Source organism: Malus domestica, chromosome 10, assembly GCF_042453785.1.
Source record: "Malus domestica chromosome 10, GDT2T_hap1".
NCBI lineage: Eukaryota > Viridiplantae > Streptophyta > Magnoliopsida > Rosales > Rosaceae > Malus > Malus domestica.
In genome coordinates, this window is record NC_091670.1 from 29,318,751 (window position 1) to 29,340,023 (window position 21,273).

The 21,273-nt window shown below is 40.0% G+C and overlaps 1 protein-coding gene across 1 annotated transcript; it reads right to left on the reverse strand.

The window, feature by feature from the left end:
- Nucleotides 1-14,893: 14,893 nt before the first annotated feature.
- On the reverse strand, nucleotides 14,894-16,809 carry LOC139188663 (uncharacterized). Its single transcript, XM_070806320.1, has 2 exons — nucleotides 16,747-16,809; nucleotides 14,894-15,892 (listed from the first exon to the last, which is right to left on the reverse strand). Exons 1-2 carry the CDS (start codon nucleotides 16,807-16,809, stop codon nucleotides 14,894-14,896), a joined length of 1,062 nt encoding a protein of 353 aa, XP_070662421.1.
- Nucleotides 16,810-21,273: the final 4,464 nt, after the last annotated feature.

The following is a 21,273-nucleotide window of genomic DNA, read 5'->3' on the forward strand; positions in this document are numbered from 1 at the left end:
CTAACGTTAACGGTGGCTAGAATAGGGAGATAGGACCGGGTCAGGTCAACATATCAAAGGGATCCGGTTCTCTCTCCGTCTTCTCCCTTCCCTCATTTCCCTCTCTTCCTTCATTTCTCATTGGGCAGCCACCATCACTCCCACTCTCCTTTCTCTCCTTCCCATTCCATTTCAACCACACACATAGCACTCCTATTGCTCCAGATTTTCTGGAGCCTTCCAAAATAAATAGCAAAGTGACTATTTTGCCCTCAACTTCAATCGTTAATAACTTTCTCGTTATAATTTCATTTCACGAATGGTTTCACCTACGCGCTCGTAGGATCAAACTCTATCCATATATGTCAAGAAATACAATAAAATATATGAGGATAAAATACGTCCTCATAAAATTACGTTTTAATCAATGAGGGGCATTTCCACTTATCCATAAATTTTTCTATATTTTCATATATTTTAAATTTTCTAGGGTGTTACACCTAGGTTTCTCGACCCAAAGGCCTTGGTCCTTTTGGGTTTTTTAACAGAAAACAAATAAATAAAAATAATTTAATAAAATAGGTGGGTTAGGCTTAACGGGCTTGAGGCTCGAGTTCAACTCAGCCCAGATGGCCTGGGTTCACCGGACTTGGGTCATTTGACCTATTTCTCATCAAGAGGAAGGCTAGAGCTTCCCGAGCTCCAATCACTATCATTTGGTCAACTTAACCTACGATCTACCTATGCAATTGAAGGTAGAGGTGAGAGGGAGAAATTGGTTACCTTAACTTGCCGTGAAATGGACGGAATCGACCAGAATCTGGGTTCGAAGCTCACGGGGTTCGCCAGAGCTAGTTCTCAGTTTCACCGAGCTTAACAGAGGTTAAGGAGAGTAAGAGAGAGTCAACGATGGTGATGGTGGTGGTGTTATTGACGTCGAGGTGGTGGTGTGGGTGTGTGGGTTCGATCGGGGAGAGAGAGGGAGAGTTGAACTGAGAGAGAGAAGAGTGAGTGAGCCGAGAGACTCGAGAGTGTTGACTTGGGGAAGGGGAAAGGGATAAGAAGAGGAAAGGAGAGTTGGGGGTCTGCCATGTGGCAGGCTGATAAAGAAGGAGAATCTTTTAAGGAAGGGTCCAGATTGGTTAAAGATAAGGGACTAAAATGTAACTTTCATATACTTTTAGGTTAATTGTGAAATTACATTAAACTTTTAGGGGTGGGGTTTCACAATCTACCCCCCTTAAAAGAAATTTTGTCCCAAAATTTGAAATCACTTACAAAAGTAAAAACTTGAAGATTGGAAAAAGGAAAATATATATATGCAAAGAAGAAATCAAGTCAGAGCAGTTGCACAAAAGGGAAAATTTTGCCCCGTCGCGATTGGGTTGCAATTATTCCATCTTTCGTGCCTCCAGGCTCATACCTTCTTCCCCCATCAGTGAAAAAGTCGACCCCTGTCCTCCATGGCAAGGCAAAGCTCCAAAAATGTCTAACTCTTTTTCCTTGCCGGGAATGCATCTTTAACCAAGCCTCTCAATATGCCCAACTCATTTCCTCATAAAGAAAATAATTTTTATCGATAAGTTTTACATCAGCATCAAAGTCTTTTACCGTTTTTTCCAAGAGCAAAGTATCCCATATCATCAGGGTCGAGAGCAAGATTATCTCCTATCATGCATTTTCCCTATCTTTTCCTTTGCCTTTGTTCTTTCCTATAAGACAAGAAGAAAGAAAGCAATCAGTTGGAACCTGAATCAAACTTCTAGTTGGTTGATGTTCCTTTCAAGTGCAAATATAAGGATAATATAGTGGCACAAGTAAGGGTGTCGAACCACATAGACTGATAAACAACTTAGTAAAACTTTTTACTCGTACAAATTAGCATTAGTTAATGACTCCTATGACTTAGAATGGGGGTTGTGAGTAAGTTTTGGCAAAGAAACAAGGACAGAAAGAAAAGGGAAAAATTAACTATCTAGAAACAAACCTAAGACACGAAATAGGTTAGAAACATTTTTAGGACATAAATCTGACTTAAAATGAGCTAAGGCCTTCCCCTAAACATTCATGAATCAATGAGATGATCTTTTAACTTATCCATTTCAAATGCACAACTAAGATGTTCGCATATCTAGCATGGCATATGACTAGATTGTATGAATCCTCACTTTCTTTGCATGTGAGATGCATGGCATATACATCAAACTTATATTTGTAGGTCCAACCTAGCATGGCATATACTCAAATTTAGCACCTAGAAATTCATTAAGAACGAAGAGGATTATGAACATCACATGAACCCTAGAACATGGCATTTATCCTAGATTTTCATGGAATCAGTTTACATGATTAGTTCTGAACTTAACCACATGTTGCTAATGAATGAAAGATATGGTAGTCATCCTTATCATTCTCAATAGAAACCAAACATAAACAAGGTCTAAGCTTGAAAATATGTGCTTGAAACAATTGAGACAGAAAACTGATTCTAGCTTGCAAATGAAATTGATAAACTAAAATTGCATCATAACATTAATTCAATCATGTCTAGGGCTTCAAAGTAGCCCTAAGTATCCATAAACTAAATTCAAAACATAAAAAAATACATAAAAAATTAGGAAAGCTAGAACCTAGAAATATTCAAGGCTGAAGACTCATGCTCTCTCCAGATTTTGTGTTTTTGTGTTTTTTTTTTCTCCTCTTCTCCTTCTGATTCTATGTATTTTTCTCCTATTAAAAAGCTTAGGATTTTTCTAACATCTGACACATTTACATCCTTAAATTGACTCTCATTTATAGCTCATTACAATCAGCTTTTAGTATATGCGTAACTGAAAACTAACTGTTATCCGAATTTGTAACTAAACAGCTCCTCTTTATTTTGTCATAATTTCTTGTCGAAAACTCCAAATAAAAGTTGTAAAGACCATAAAAAAGAAGACTTCCAGAGCTTTCCAACCATATATGGTCCATTTTCTAATTTGTTCTGAGCACTTTGGGGCAAAGCTCGTAAGTTGGCTGTTCTACAAGGGCATTTTCTAGCAGATCTTAGGCCACTTGGGCTTCAAACTATCCATTCTAGGCTCTTAAGATATTCAAAATAAGATGATTTCTTCAAACCCTTACTTTCATCCTTAAATAGAATACAAACAACAAAATACCTTGTGATGTATAGAGATTTTAAGTCAAAAACCTAAGTAAAAGAGGGCGTAAAAGTATAACTTTATGCACTCAACACCAGTCTGGAACTAATTGCCTAAAACTTTTGCCTGATTTCTTACCTTGCATTTCTCTCAAGTAGTCATCTTCAAGTTTAAATGTTGTTGGAGTCGGGTTTCAAACCACCAACGTCTGAAAACAATTAATATGATGTTGGCTATTTGCACTGCAACTACTAAGTATGGATAAGTTACCGACAAGTGATGTTTTTTAAGGATCATTCAAAGGAAAATAGTGTGCACCACTGCTGTTATGTAGGAGGCTGAAGATGAAAGATCAACAATGAACCCATAAAAGTTCAAAGGGAGAGAATAAGTGGTTGACAAAGTGAATGGAATACCAAAATTCAATGATGGGAATCCTACTCATAAACCTAACAAACTCTACCAGTTTATATCATTCACATGATGGACAAAAAGGTAATCCAAAATTTGAAATTACTAATTAACTAGAGGTTACAAAGATGTCGCATGGATTAAAGTCTCAATAAGACTACCCATGGACTTAGCACTACTAAATTGTTACATGCCTGAAGCATGACAGTCGTGAGCATGGATTCAAGTTCCAAAAAGATAATCCATGGACATGGCAACTTTAATATATCTTATGCTTGAAGCATGATAGATGTATAGGTTCCAATGATTCAACTCCCTAAAATTGGAGATTAAAAATCCAAGCTCTATAACATTTTAGAGGATGTTATGATCCAAATTCTCCAAACAATTCATCTAATAAGAGATGATTGTCCTAGAAGAGACAATGTAAAGCCCCTGCAGAGGCAAGGATATACAAAGTAATGAAATGCTTATAAATATGCATGCGCATGCACATGAAAATTATGGGATCACCAATTGATGATTACCACTGTTAATTTTGGTTTTACAGTAACTTCTAAATTCATCAATGAGCTATATCCATATTGAGCCACATTCTTTTGTTCGTTGACGAAAAGAAAAATTATTGGCCAAAAAACTTGAGAAATGCAATTCCATTACAATTTAGTAAGAACGTGGAAAAATGGACCTATAGTACAAATTGCCAAATGATGTCGAACCCGGAAGGTTACATATGGGCATTTGTAATATAGTGAACTACAGTCACATGGTATGACACAAGGTTCCTATTGAAACCTAAAATTTTAATACTCTTGTAAACATGATTTCCTATTGTGAAACTTGTTCATTTCAATGGAGAATTATATGTCTAATATGAAGGCTTATGCCCGAAACATATCTCCACAAGTAAATCCCCCAAGTATACATGGAACCAAGTTGCTTTGTATAAGTTCCAAAGGGGAATGTGTCATGAAGTGTAGAAAATCCCTGAAGGATTCAGATTGCTTGAAGAAAGCCATGGAAGGCTAAAGCATAAATTATGTACTCAATGCCAATAGATGGTATAAATTGCCTTAGTGATTACTTTCATTATGATATTGCTACAACACATTAAATCTCTTGCAAAAATTGATATTAGATTGGGATTCCTGAAGAGTCTAGATAGATTAAGAAGTGTTGAAAGGAATATGTCTCAAGTTGCTGATCGAACAATATACCAACACAATTTTTATCCATCAAAATGTTCATGGTATTAAAGAACCATATGTATTGAAGATTATAAGTTGAATAATCAAATGATTAACCAATATTTAAACACTAAGAAAGATCATTCATCCTCGTGAAGGAAATGATGAATTGATATTTAGTCCAGAAGTACCATATCTTAGTGAAGTATATGTCTTAATATATTTAGCACAATACACTAAATCAGATATAAAATTTCTATGAAGCACAATACCAACATATGGGTATTAAAATGAAGTAAAATTTATCTATTGATATCTCCAGGAAATTATAGACATGTGATTGTTCTATTCCAAAGAACTCACTAATAGTTATGGTCTTATTGGGCAAGCAATATCTGAATATCTTGCTATACAAATTGCTCACAAAAATCGATTTCTATAGGTTGATCCTACAACGATCAAGGAAGCAACATTCATTGCTACATCTTCGTATCTCTCATAAATACATGTACTTGGTTAAAACCTGTGGCATATTAAAATTTGGAGCGCACATGAACCACCTTTAGAAGCAAACACTCCAACTATCATGCATGGTATCAAATTACATCAACTTAGTAATCAGTTAGATTGAAGAATTCGAAATCAGGGGAGATACACATCAGGGAGAGCATCCCAAAACAGATCAAGGTTTTAACGAGGCAACCGAAATTGACATATGGCCATCCAAGGGGGAGTGTTGTAATGTAATATGTGGATCACCCACATGAATAGTTCTTAACTATTCATCTGAAGAAAAATCAGATGGATTACTATTTATGCACTATTCATTTAAAGAAATTTTGTAAAGTGAATAATGTTGCTACATTATTCTGTCAAATGAAAACCTTTATAAAAGGAGGTTCATTCATTCAAAGAAGGTTCATTCATTCATTGTAAACACACAATTCAATATCAAAGAAAAAGAAAAGAGAAGAGGAAAGAAGAGAGATGCGGAAGAAATTACCAATAAAGCTAGCTAAAGAGAGAAGAGAAAATAGTGAGAGTTATCATTGTACTCATATTATTTCAAATAATGAAAGAAAGTACTACTGCTACCCTAAAGACATAGGCACACTTATCGAACCTCGTAAATATTGTGTCTTATTTACATATATTCCACTATACATATATCCTCATTTTCACAATATTAGCAACATACTAATATTGGAGTAGAGATGGAAAAAAATACCAAACATCCCGAACCAAACTGAAAAAGTCTCGAAACTGAACCAAAAATCTCGAATCATTCGGTACCAGAAACCGAAACGATCCCAAAAAGTTCAGCATGAGATTCGAGATCCCACATGCCTTTGTTCGGTAAGGGTAATGTTAGGGAGACCAAATTTTTAAAACCAAATGATGTGGTTGTAGATGATTGGATTATTAATTAAGTGTCAACTAACGTGCTTGTTTTTTATTGGTAACACATCATTTGGTTTGCAAATTTGGTTTAAAAATTTGTTTTCCCTAACATTATCCGTTTGGTCATCCCAAACCGAACCAAAACATATTTTATATATATATATATATATATATATATATATATTAAGTTTAGGAATTATGTGGACAATTTGATTGGTTTAGATTTAACCATCCAATCTAAATTAGGTTAGTGCGCACTAAGATATCTCATTCTTTTTGTCATTCTGAACTCTACCTCCTTACCCCAGTACCTCTCCTCTTGACAAACAAGTCTTGAACCCTCTCATCTATGTCGTCGCCACCTCTTCTCTGTTGCCTTCTTCAAGTCTCGACTCGGACCAGCCACCACGCCATACCTTCTCTTTACGACCACACCACAGATAAACCACACACACAGTCCTACCTCAGTACCTCTCTTCTCGATGAACAAGTTTCAAACCCTTTCATCTCTCTCTTCCGCCACTTCTCTTCCACCTACCTTCTCCAAGTCTCGACTCCGGCCGGCCACCACGCCATACCCTTTCTCCGATTCTCTCTTCTTCTAATTTCAGCCCCAAAATCAAGGTATTTGTTTTGAAATCTAGGGTTTTGTTTCAAATCATTTTCGAAATTGTGAGTATTACTAGAGTCGAACATGATTTGTACAGGGCAAATACTGATGAACCATTCTACTTTCATAGTTTTAACATTTTCCTCACATTGGTGCCATAAAAAAACATTCACCAGGCTTCATTTGCTGCAGTTCAGCTGCAACATTTTCCCCAACTGCAATGGTGTCTATATCATTGTAACCACCTCTAACATCGATAATTTATTTTGGTTACATTCCACTTTTTTCACAAAACCAGCATTCCCACTTATCCATCTTGCATTGCACCTATTTAGAGGTTAATTTCTTAACAAACATGGAATTCGGTTTTGATGACTGAGTTGAAACATGAGGTAAGGCCAGAGATTGGGATTGTACCAATATGTTTTGTTTAGGAACCACATATTTGATTTCAGCAAGCTGTTAGCATCAAGTTGAACAGCAATGGCAATTGTTCGGGCAGGAATGTTGCCAGTGGGCGTCCCGGGCTTGAGCACACAGCTCCTCACGGAGTTGGCACTTTGGTTGACTGTCAGGTTTTCGCTTCGTTCGTCAAGCTTCAAGCAAATGACAGAGTTAATTCTGAAATGTGCCTTTGTTAGGCCTTAAGTATAGGCCGTAAGGCTCGCAATCAAAACTAACTTAAGTGCTGAGGCGTGCCACTGCCATCTCAGTATGGCAAATGTAGAATTAGTAGATTTAAGCCGATTACTTGCACCCCAAGTTACTTCTGACGTCTCATTATCAAAGGATTGTTGTGGATAGGTTAAGTCCACATTAGATTCTTTTTTATGCCTTGAGATCAAGGACTTTTGTTTATCTTGTATGGTAAAAGGGTCGAGGTCCAGATCTAATCAAGGCATTAAGTGGATTCACTCTTAAGATAGTAAAACCATTTAACTAAAACCAGCTGAGAGTAAGCTGAACTTTGGATCATTAAAAGACTTAAAATGATTTTAATACATGCTCGGAAATTCATTACAACACCAAATCTATGAACTAAAAGACAAAAACAAAGGGAATCGGGCAAAATTGAGCCTTGTCGGGTAAAGCTGGACCTTTCACCATTTCTTTTCTTTACAACTACAGGGATCTGAGGGTTTTACAAAATGATGGATGACAAATAAATTTACACAAGAGAATCGATACTACTGGTGAGCAGCAGAGCAATTAAACTAGACAAAAGATGGCTTTTGTAAGGGCTGATCCTGAAAAAGATTGAGGTTGGGGGCTGACTACAGCTTCATATGCAAATCTGGCTTGAGCGAAGTTTGTATATTTGTTTGTTTGATTGGTTGAGTGTCCTTGTCTTTGGGCCCTCTTCCTCCTTTTATAGGCGAATTAGCCTAACTGTTTGCAACTTGGTTCTTGCCCGAAAGCAACTGAGGGGTAGTGACTCATCAGTAATTTACGTACTCTGCCATTCAAATAGTGCTTTTGGGCTAAGAATAGGTTGATTTCCATCAAGTGTCACTTTTTCAAGCTACTAGCCTCTGCATTAATGTGGAATCATCATTTTGCCTATGTGGAATCATCATTTTGCCTTAGGCTGGGTGAATGGGTTTGACACTGGGCCTTCAAGCAGAGTCATGCCTTCTAGTCCTCTTTTTCTGACAATCCAAAGTTCAAATATTAATCCAAACAGTGCCCCCTTCAATCGTTGTTAAGCCTTCAAGCTTTAGGCGCCAAAAATGATTTGAACAGCCGTCATACCCTTGCACGTTTCACTTGGATCTTGCATTTTCTGACGTAGTTAATGCACACTTGGGACTTTTCCTCTTTCCGCAAATTCCAATCATCACCTGGTCCCCTTTATAAAATTCGACTCAATTTCAGCTTCTGGGTTTTTAAAACCGATTAATTCTTCATATCCCAGAATTTCCTCAAGAAAAACCCCTTCAAAGCCTTCGAATATTTCCTAACTTATTCTGCGATCACTCTCAGTTTCCCCTGATCCTTCCTTCCTTTAATCTTTCACCATGATACTCGAAGTTCTACGAGCCTAACTCATTCCTCCATGTTTATTGAAGGGATATGTGGATGCAAATTTCTTCCTCCTTGATCTTGAACAATTTGCACCTACAAAACAATTAACACCTTAGGTTAAGGCCAAGAGCCTCACGCGCCCACGATGAATGGGGGGCTTTGGCCGAAAAACCTCCGATGCCAAAGTTAAAATTTAGAGAGAAAGAGTGTTTAGAGAATTTTGGGATTTTTGCCAAAGTGTTGGAATTAGTGTTTGGTGAAAATGGGAACCAACATATAGGAGAGGAAGGGTGTGGCTAGCCTTTAGGCCAAGGATGATTTATTTTGGGGGGTTATGGAGATAATGGGCTAGTTATTTTTGGGGAGTTATGGAAATAATTGGCTAGTTAATTAGCAAATAATAATAACCTAATTAACTAGCTATTGAATGTCATAAAAATGGAAAGAAAATGGTAGCAAAATAAAAGGCATGGCCGGCCCTAGAGGGTAACCGGCCTTTGGTATTTTTTTTGGTTATAATTTGGTGATTTAATTGATAATTAAGGGATTGATTAGGTAATTAATCCCTTAATTAATCAATTTTAGGAAATATGAAAGGAATATATTATTTAGCTAATTTATTAGCTAAATAATGGAATATAAAACATATAGAATAATTTAGATTTTGGGAATTACCTTATAGAAAGGATTTGATGAAATAGGTTTTAAATTGTTACCTATGTTGGGCACTTTTGACTTGGTTGAAAGATGATTGCCCACTGCTCGCGCGTAGGAATCTCAGTATGCCTTAAGGGTATTTTTGTCCTCTTTTGTCCAAAAGTCCACGTGTCACCTAGTGAATATTTTTGGCTCCACAAATGCCCCCACACCTGTTGCGTTGCTTGCAAAAAAGGGGCAACAGGTGTAGAGATTTTCTTGTTGTAGGAAACTTTGAATTGTTTCCTTTTTTTGGTGATGATTCTTTCTTTTAATAGGAAATTAGATCCTTCTAGGAAAAGGAAATAAATCCCTCTCAAAGTTTATTTAAGTCCACCTTAAGTGGATTATTAAATCAACTTTTTGAGACAAACTTATTTCACCCTACAAGCGAGAGAAAGCTTAGAGGATATTTATTCCCCCTCCTCTAGCCATCTTCTACATCTTGCTCATGCAAAGGATCGTCTTTCGTTGCTTCTAGGTAAGAAAAAAAAATTACTTTTCTTGTCTTCTTGATTTTTTTGGATGCCTTGGGGCCTGTGAATGGCTCGACGGGGTGTCGAGGTTGCGTGAAAAGATAGCTTGGGAGACCATGGCATGGTTGTGCCGTGGATGGCTTCTTTGATTTGGGCGCAGGGGCGTGGACGTGAAGAGGAATAAGCCAAGCCGTGAGGCTTGGCAGGTTAGCTGGGCCATACGGCTTTAGGCCTTTCTAAATGTTTTTTTTTTTTTTTGTTGGACCCGTGCCCTAGGGAATAATTGGAGGGCTTTATGCCCTTTTTGGGTTTTTACGGCTAGGCTTTAAGCTTTTTTTTTTTTTTTTTTTTTTTTTTTTTTTTTTTGAAATCCACTCTCTAACAAATCTTCCTTGTACTTTTGTAGAATTTTCAAGCATGTCTTCCTCGAGCCACAAGAATGATGATGGTGTGCCCCCGTTGTATCGTCAAGGCGGGTCTTTGAGCAAGGTTGGCTACTTCAAAGCTGCTCACTTCAAGATTAGCACCGATGATTTGTTTAGAGATTTTCTTGAAGCGTATTGGCATGCCATTCCGTCGAGAGTGCGTGTGAGGCGAGTTAAGGATGGTAGCAGCCGGGAACCATGCAGTGGAACTTGGAGAGCCATCAAGTTCCATCCTTACTATTTTGTGTTAGGGTTTACTTTCCCTATGCCACATTTCTTCGAAGAAGTGCTCTGCTCCATGAAATGTGTGCCTGCCCAATGTTCCCCGAATGCGGTCCGAGTGATGGTGGGGTTCCACAATTTGAGCCAATTTTTTTACTTGGGACTAACCATCAACGAATTTTGGTATTTCTTTGACATAGGTCGCATTGATGGAGTTGGGCAACTGCGATCTCGTCATAAGCTTTTTGATAACTGAAGCAAAGGAGATCATGACTGGGCCAAAAAGACTTTGAAGATAAGTGGAGAATGGGAGTCTGATTCTTCCCCCGAGCTGCGTGTACCAATGGTCTTCATATCTGGTAAGCAGGCTACTTTGCTTTAGTGCCAAGTTACTCTTCAATTTTCTAATTGTCTTCCGTTGTTTTTTGTAGATTCAGAATTCGGCTCAACTCCTAAGGTTTATCCGGACATGAAAAAAGTACATGTCGCTCTGGGTATCCCTTCCGAATATCATGAGTGGCGTTGGCTGCTTAATCATCTTCGTAGGGAAAAAGGTGGGCTGCCCCCAAAAGAAGAAATAAAACGAATCAAGGCAGACACGATGGCTCGTCCTATCATTATGATGGAACCTACTATCAATAAAGGTGGGAAAAAGAAACATTCTTCACCTGCTCAAGAGATGCCTGCTAAAAAGAAAACGAAGACTACTAGTAGGGATTCTCCAGCTGTTCCCAAGATTGTGATTGACTTGACTTCCTCTAAGGGCGAGAAAGAACAAACTGCAAGATTTGTACCGGTAACGCCTATTGCTTCGAAGGCTGCTAGCTCGATTGCTGAAAAAATTACCCAACGCAGAAGTTCCTCCGTGCCTCCGGTATCGAAATTTGTGCCAAAGCATCCATCTGAGGCTAAGTCTGGCTCACCCTTGAAGAGGCTTGCTATTATGAAGAGTGATAAGGTGTCATTGCCTGCTAAAGTGGCGCCAAAACCTGCTTCTTCCACTACTGCAACCAACTCATCTGCTGATAAGAAGGAAACTGCTCGTTCAGGCAGGTTTGAAAAATCTACCAAATCTGTTTCTGGGGAAGCTGCTGAGATTTGCGTGCTTTTGAAGCCAGATCTTCTTGAAGACATGGATGTATGTGCCAAGTTTGTTGACGACGTCAAAGATATTGTTGGTCCGAGTCTTTTCGCGAAGCACACACCCGAGTATAGGAAGATTGCTCTGCTAGCCATGATGCAGAAAACAACAATTCTGGCAGCCGAGTCTATGTTCCTTGACCAAGAGGATACCAAGGCTGCTAAAGAGATGGCAAGAACCATGGCTGCCGAAACTTACTCCTCGATCGAAAAAATCAAGAAATTGGAATCTGAACTTGCCGCTTTGAAGGGATCCAATATTTCTGCCCCCACTTCTCTGCAGCTTGAGGTCGCTCACCAAGAGATCATGGATTTGAATACTAGGCTTGATGCGATCCAAGTAAAGTATGAAAGTGCAGAGAAGGAAATCGAGCGTTACATACCTCAGATTCAAGATCTTAAGCGTTCCATCTCTGAATTTCGCTCCTCTGCTTATGCCAAGGATGAAGAATTGATTGCTACTTACAACCAAGTGATCCAATTCAAAAAGGTTGTTGATAGGCTTGAGCCTCAAGTGTTGGAACTTCAAAGTGTTTTGAAAACCAACGACAATCTGAAGAAGGAAATTGAGGAGTTGCGGTGGGTTCGTGCTTGTCTACTTGAGAAGAATGAGCAGTTGAAGGGTGAGAATGATGGTTTCGAGGCTTCACTTACTCAGAATCAAGCCGATTTCTACAAGCTGGGCTATGTAGATCATCTCTATGGGCGGTCGTCTGACTTTGAGTTTTTCGGTAAAGACTTCGAGACCTTCTTTATTTCTCCAGAAGACTTGCTCGCTTTTAGTTTTGAGTCTTCTATCGATAAAGTAATTGGAAGAGCTGGTGCCCAGGCTGGAGCATCCGAGGGTAAAGAGTCGGAGGATGTCGCTGCTGAGAACACCAAGTCTGCTGAAGGTGTAGCGACCGAGTAGTTGTGAGATGTCCAAGCTATTGAAGAGTAGTCTTCTAAGTAGCCTCTAGGATTTTCTTTGTTTTCCTTTGTTGTTTTTGCTTGAACTCATTCGGTATTTACTAGTTGTTTATCAATTTTGCTATAAAATTTAATAAACTTGCTTCTTTTACTTTTCCCATCTTTGTTTTTTTTTTTGTCCATGCCCTAACCTTTAGACCTTATAGACCAGTGGCAGGCGTGCTACTTTTCTATAAGCAGACAAGCTTGCATAGCCTATGCAGCCATAGGTGTTGGTGTAGAAATTTTTGCAAAGCTGTTAGCCATAGGGTTGGCAGCCAGATGCCTTACTTATAGAAACAGACGAATCAGCGTAACCACTAGGCTGTTTAACCTTGGCTCTTTCCAATTTCGTAAGTTGTGTAGCAAGTATCACAACACTTTAGGACTTGGTGTAGGTTGTTCTGCGTTTGGACAGAGGTGAATCTTATCGACTATGTAGCATGTCGGCAGTGGATAAAATCTTCGCGTATGCACGCTAGCTTGTTTAACCTTTCACAAGAATATGCGGTTGCATAAGTCTAGCGCAGTTCTACTGCTTGAAGGGCAGGCCGTAGGTAGTCTTACGAAAATCCGTAGGCTACCTTAGTGCACTCGGTAGCAGCTTTAGGTTTCCAGGGCAGCCGTCCGTTGAGTGTGCTGCGTAATGTGCCCCCTGTCTCTAGGGCCCGGTTCCCTACGGATTAGGCCAATAGACCCATAATCCTTCAACTAGCTAAGCCTTGAAAAAGACCATTGTGGCTACTTCTAGGAATCCCGGCGCAAGCCATCATGCACCTAGTTATACTAAGGCAGCCAGGCTCATCCACGTCTGGATATTCGGAGTGTTGAGTTTATCCTCTCACCTTGGAAAGCATAGTTGGACCTTCGAGGGGTGCAATTCCTGCAGTAAGTCCCAAAGGGGGGTGCGATCTTCTTTTGAAGTGCAGGAAAATATAAGTTGTTGTAGACATGTAATCGAGCCAAGTTACAAATTACTTCTGAATTCTTTATTGAAAAATAAACAAAATAAGTGAATAACTTAGCTGCAAAAGATTACATGATGATTGGATAGTCCTCAGTTTACAAGGTGGTGCTCGTTGAGCTGTTTGAGTCTTCAGGTCTTGATATAGTGGGAAGTCACACATGGTATTTCCTCAACTTGTAGGCGTTCCATTGCTTCACAATCTCTTTATCATTCATGGTAGCAAGGGTGTAGCTACCCTTGCCGTCTACTCTGCTGATCTTGTAAGGACCTTCCCAGATGGGATCCATCTTTTTGAGCCATCTCTGCGGGCAGTGATGAAGGCCTTTCTTAGGGCTAGATCTCCGGGTTGAAACTGCCGGATCTTGGACCTTTTATTGTAGCTGGAAAGAAGCTGTTATGCTCAATGCTTGGTAGTAGAGTGTTAATGCTTGGCACGATGATGTTGGGAGGAATGATTGCTTCCGAACCAAATGCTAAAGAGAAAGAAGTTTCACCGGTCACTCGTCTTTTGGTGGTGCGATATGCCCACAAACATCCGGGGAGTTCATCTGGCCATTTCCTCTTTTTGTCGGTGAAGGATTTCTTAAGGCAATCGAGGATCGTCTTGTTGGATGCTTCGGCATGCCCATTGCCTTGAGGATTTCTTGGTGTGGACATGTGTTGTTTGATGCCGTATTTTTGGAAGAACTTCGCCAAATATTTTCCTTCAAATTGAGGGCTGTTGTCAGTGACGATAGACTGAATGATGCCAAATCGACAAATGATGTTCCTCCATATGAAACGCTTTATGTCCGTTTTAGTCGTAGTCGACATAGGTTCTACTTCTACCCATTGAGTGAAGTAGTCGGTTGCCACGATCATCATGCACATGCCCCCACTAGCAGGCAGCATAAGGCCTACCAGGTCGATTGCCCATTGCATGAATGGCCAAGGACTCATCTGCGGGTGTAGTTGACTGGCAAGCAGTGTTGGTATCGGTTTGTAGCGTTAGCAGCGATCGCACTTTTGTACTAACTCCTTAGCATCTTGGTGCATGGTAGGCTAATAGTAGCCTGCATTAAGAGCCTTCTAGGCTAAAGGTTGGCCTCCAGAGTGGTTCCCACAAATGCCTTCGTGGATTGAGCTTAGAACCTTCAAGTCATCGGGAGGTGCTAGGCAGCGAAGATGTGGTCCGATGTAGGATCTTCGAACGAGAATGCCATTCCATATATAGTAGTGTGCCGCCTTGATTTGGAGCTTCCTTGACTCCAATCTTTCGGCTGGTTATGTGCCGCTGACCAAGTAGTCTATAATAGAACTTTGCTTGTTGGGAATTACAGTAACCTGTGACGCTTCAGCAATCGGCTCCATCTTTATGCTTGGTTTGTCTAGATATTCCATCGAAATGGAGCGTTTAAATTGGTGGTCCAGGGCAGAGCCTAAACCAGCTAATGCATTTGCATGGGCGTTGTCTGCCCGCGGAACTTGAGTGAGAGTGTAAGTCTGAAATGCCTCAAGCTGCTGGCGTACTTTCTCTAGGTATTGTGCCATCCTGGGGTGTTTTGCCATGTATTCCCCAGTAGCCTGGTTGGTGATTAATTGGGAATCAGAATGAATTGCGAGTTTCTTCATCGCCAAGTCTTTTGCCATTCGGAGGCCTGCAAATAGGGCCTCATACTCTGCTTCGTTATTGGATGCTTTGAAGCCTAGAGTGATGGCTTGCTCGAGCATTGAGCCGTCTGGAGTAACAAGGACTACACCTGCTCCCGAGCCTTTATAGTTGGATGCTCCGTCATCATGCAAATTCCAGAAGTCCTTATCGGATGGAGCAAGCGTGGCTAAGGCGTTCTCGGCTGCTTCTGAGGCGTCGTTGGGCCGCTCTGTTACGTTACCTAGGCTAGGCATGAATTTCACTACGAAGTCTGCCAAGGCTTGGCCCTTTATCGCTGTACGAGGCCGGAAAACTAAACCATATTGGCCAAGTTCCAATGCCCATTTCATCACTCGTTGAGAAGCGTTCGGACCATGTAATATTGATCGTAAGGGATACTGAGTCATGACAATGACTGTATAAACTTGAAAGTATGGTCTAAGCTTCTGAGCCGCAACAACTAAAGCCAAAATTAATTTTTTGATCTTCGGATATCTTGTTTCCGCATCTAGAAGAGCTTTAGAAATGTAGAATACCGGCAGTTGGGTCCCCAACTCTTCTCGTATGAGAGTAAAGCTCACTACTACTTCGGAGACTGCCAAATAAATGTATAAATCATCCGCTGCTTCTGGCTTGGATAGTAAGGGAGGTAATGTGAGATAATTCTTCAAGTCTTGGAAAGCTTTTTCGCATTCTTCATCCCATTTGTCTATTTGTGCCCTCTTGATAACTTTGAAAAAAATGCTTTCATCGATCGGTGGATCGTGAGAGGAAGTGGTTGAGGGCGGCTGCTCGTTTGGTCAAGCTTTGGATCTCCTTCAAGGTAGTTAGAGATTTCATCTCTAGGATTGCTTGGATTTGCTTGGGATGTGCTTCAATTCCTCGTTGGGTTACTAAGTACCCTAGGAATCGGCCTGAAAATACTCCAAACGTGCACTTGGTAGGGTTGAGCTTCATCTTGTACCTTCTAAGGATATTGAAAGTTTCTGCCAAATTGCGAATGTGATCTGATCACTGCTTGCCCTTTACCATGATATCATCGACATAGACCTCCATGGTTACCCTAATTTGTTTTTTGAACATCATATTTACTAGCCTTTGGTAAGTGGCTCCCACATTCTTGAGGCCAAAGGGCATAACCTTGTAGCAGTAGGTGCCTCATTCTATCACGAACGCAGTTTTCTCCTGGTCAGGCTCGTACATGGCTATATGGTTGTAGCCCTAGTATGCGTCTAAGAAACTAAGCAACTAGTTTCCAAAAGTTGAATCTACTAATAGATCAATCTGGGGGATAAGGTAATGGTCTTTTTGGCATGCTTTGTTGAGGTCAATGTAGTCTACGCAAACCCTCCATTTGCCCTTCTCTTTCTTCATGACAAGTATGACATTAGCAAGCCATGCCGAGTATGCTACCTCTTCTATAAAATCGGCCTTCAATAGTTTGTCGATTTCTGCCTCGATAATCGCTACTCATTTTTTGGATTACCGGTTTGGTAGTAGGATCGACGTGCAGCTTGTGGCAGGCCACCTTGGGATCAATATCGGGCATGTCGGATGGTGACCATTGATAGGAGCATATTTATGCGACTTAGTTAGCTTGTTTCTTGGCATTTATGTTGTTAGTTCTTAGTTATTTTAGTATTTTAAGCTATTTTCGTGTGTTTGTAGGTCCAAAGGGTTAATGTGGCAAATAAGTGCATTTTGGAGCATTTTTTGGCATGGAATGGATAGCATAGGCTTGGAGCAAAAAGAATGGATGAAATTTGAAGTTTGTCCATCATCCTCTCCCTATAAATAACCATTTTAGCATACTCATTTCACCCAACACATTCACCTACCACTACATCCACTCATTTCACCCAACACATTCACCTACCACTACATCCACTCATTACACCCATTACATCCACCCACTACACCTATTACATCCACTCATTACCAAACACTCATCCACTACACCCATTACATCCACCCACTACACCCATTACATCCACTCATTACAAACATTCATCCACTACACCCATTACATCCACTCATTACCAAACATCGACCCACTACACCTATTACATCCACTCATTACCACAACACTCACCCACTACACCCATTACATCCACTCATTACAACTCCATACACTCATCTCCCTAGCCTATAAATACATCCACCCTTCACCATAATTTGGGGGCCATCATCCAAAGACACCACATCATCTACACAACTCTCCACCCTTCACCATAACTCACCTATATCCATCCACCACCACAAGAGACCATCCATTCACCACTCACACCTTGGTGCCGCATATTTGCAAGGAATGAGGATTGCTTGGAGTTGTGCTAGTCATTCAATTTCGATTGCTGGAGCATTCTAGGTGTATTCTACTTTGGATTTCAATGTTTAATTTCAATTGTTTCTGTTTAATTGCAAGTATAAGGAACTAAACCTCTTTTGGCTAGAGGAGAATTCGAAACCATGAATATATTTGCAATATGAATTGATTTCTTCTAATTGTGATTTGATAAGTTGTGATTGCAATTCAATTATCTATTTTATTCATAACGGATTTGTGTATGTTTATTAAGGATGCATACTTAGTTTTCATGCATGAATTTGATGCTAGGATATAAATAAGTTTCACCTAATCGTAACAAGTTTATATTCATGAGTAGTGAAGGTTGCTTGTCACAATCACGTTAATTCAATTCTTGGAAAACGTATCATGCATTCATAGTTACAATTGCCTCGTCAACGCTTATGATTTTCATGGAACATAATGATCTTTAATTGTATCTCTATTATGCATTCATATAGGGGACTTTTAGAGAATGATTTGGGTTGTCGCATGCATTCATCCAATTCAATGAGTAAAGGAAAATCTGAGGGTTAATTTGTGCATCACGGTTAATCTAGGGTGTTGAGCATCATAGTTTATTGAAAAGCAATTGGAGATTGATTTGTATGCAAGTGTGTCATGTGTGGAGAAAGACCTTCTAGCTAGCCCATCATCCATCCAAAACAACCAATTTCGTGTAAATCTGTTTAGTTCTAGTTTCTGTTTTGTTTTACTTTATTTTCGTCCAAAACCCAATCCTCATTTACTTTAGTGTGTCTAATTAGTTAGAATCTGTTTTAGTTTGTGTTTTTAAGTGTTTTGAGTCTACAGAGTCTAGTTAAGTGTTTTTAAGTTTCTTTTTATAAGTCAGTTTAGTTTAGATTAGCAATCCCTCCTAATCCCCGGTCCAGAACGATCCCTACTTATACATATACTACAATTGTCAAAAGAGGGTTTAATTTGAGTGCTTAACTTTCATCGCATCAAATTTTGGCGCCGTTGCCGGGGATTAGCAACTTTGCTAATCCCCCGTTGTTTCTTTTTCATGTCTTTTGTTTTAGTTACTGACTTTGTTTCTATTTGTGTCTTTTATTTTTACTTATGATATTTGATTTAGTTTTGTTTCCTTGATTTCAAGTACTAGAGAAGTAAGACATGGATTTTGCTACCATTCAAGCCCAATTGGCGAAACTTACTTCTCAATTGTCACAATATGCCGAAAGGGCTACAATGCAAAGTGTCCCTACAGATGGTGTGTCCTATGGGCAAGGATATCCAACTCATCAATGTTCTCAATTCGCTGCGAATGAAGATGCTTGGGGTTATCAAGGCCATAGCCAATCATGGGACAACTTGTTTTCCAACGCTTACAATTCGGATTGGAAAGATTATTCAGATTACATGTGGGGAGAACCTCAACAATTCCAACAAGATGGGTATTGGCAGTAAGAAGATGAATTCTATTCAAAACCTATGCAGTCACCACAACAATCTGCCCAATTCAATTCAGGTACGTCTTTGGATAATGATATGTTTAATAAGTTACTCACTTCTTTGAACCAGGAAGTAGAAAATGGAAACAAAGAGATGCAAAATCAAGACAAGAAGACGGGAGAATTGGAGAAGCAAATTGGGCAGATTATGGAGTTCATGGCACAAATTCAAGAGCAAAGTGAACTCTCCAACTCAACTATTGAAAATTTGAAGGAAGATTTTGAAATCCATGATGCTATCACTTTGGGAAGTGCTATGGAGGTTGGAGGTGAACCCAAGACATCCAAACCAAGCCAAAACATGGATGAACAATTGCTGCTCGAAGAATAAGAGAATAACAAGGCCACGACAAGGGAAGAACCACCCTTGCCGCAACCCTATATGCCCTCTATGCCGTCCACTACAACCAAGGTAAGCCTAAATTCAATTTATCCTGACCCCGTTTCACCAAATGTCCTTATTCCTTGCAGGATCATGCAATCCAAGGAAGAAGGGGGTGAGAAAGACATCTTTGAAACCTTTCCAAAGAATCAAGAGCAAGAAGTGGATGAGGAATGTCTAGAATTCATCAAAGAATATACATTTGAGACCAAAATTCCCAAAGAAGTTGGATTTTATGACACAGGACAAGTCATAACTCTCAAAACACCAAATCTGGCCAAGTCCCATATCCCTGCAACCTTCAAAGATGTGGTGTTCGTAATTGAGTTTGTGTTGGAGCAAGCAAGTAAGCCATCTTCTCCAACTTCAATTTTATTATATACTAACTTGCTGATTTTGATGATTCAGGCACCTACACTAGAATTTAAACCATTGCCGGATCACGTCAAGTATCACCGCCCATTCAAGAATCAATTCCATGCTATGGGCCCTATCCAAGTTTAGAAGAAAGTTTCGTCTGGTTGGAAGACGTTAAAGCAAGCGCTTCTTGGAAGGCAACCTATGTATTCAAACAAGGAAGATTTTTTAATCGCTACACAATCAGTTTTGCGTTTCTAAAAACCTTCCCTTTTCTGCAGTTTTATTTTGCCATGATTGTCATTCTTTTTTTTGTTGCTTGTTTAATTGTTTTTTGTATGGGTTTATTTTTGAAACACTGACAGATATGCAAGGTATTTTTACATTCATTTTCATGAAAAAAAAAGGAACATTAAGCAGAAAATACAAGAGGGAGCCTTCACAAAGGCTGCTTAGGAGAAGTCTCAGTAGTCGGCGAAGCCTCAGCAGTCGGCGGAGCCCCAGAAGGAGGAAGCATCGGAGGTTGATCATTTGGAGCCTCATTACGCGGTACAGCCCCAGAAGACGAAGGAAAATGCTATTGGAACAAACCCACAAACCTCTGATGATCAAGTAAAATCTAACCATCAGAATCCTGCATCTGGTCAATCTTCCTCTTCATGTTTGTAGCATAGTTATGTGCGAGCTTGTGCAACTGTTTATTTTCATGCTTGAGTCCTCTAATCTCCTGTTTGAGACTCATCACTTCAGCCGCCAATGATTCAACTTGAAGGGTTCAGGCAAATAGGCGTTGGGCCATATTAGACACGGAACCTGCGCACTGCACACTGAGAGCCAAAGAATCCTTAACAGCCAACTCATCAGACCATTTAGCAAGTAGTCTACTATCTTTGGGAGTGACAAGGTTCCTGGCCACCACCGCGGCTGTCATATCATTCTTCATCACCGAATCCCCAATGGTAAGGGAACCAGTAGGGGATATGAAGGATGGGCGCCATATGTTGTCTGGAGAAGGCGGGACTGCCTTTTCACCAAGGTTCAAGTCAAAATGACGGTCGGAGGGGCCAGACATTTTCAGAGGTGTTAAAGAAATAAGAGGTTGAACAAGTCACGATCGTAGAAGTGCAAGAAGGGAGTTTCTACAGGCAGAAATTCAAGTGTGCTTTGAACGTCATGCATACCTCTATAAAAATCAGCACTCGACGAGATTTCAGAGATCGAAGAGGCGAGCTCAGAAATCGAAGAGGCCAACTTAAAAATCGTAGAGGCGTAAGCTGTCTCAAAAGCTGGGCTTGCTCAGAAACCACGGCCAATCTTCTTTTCCAGATTTGTCCGCACTTGTCACATGCAACCTCTACACTCGACGGGATTTTAGAGATCGAAGAGGCAAGCTCAGATATCAGAGAGGCATCTGCTTTTCCAGACGTGTCAGCATCTGTCACATGCAGAGTC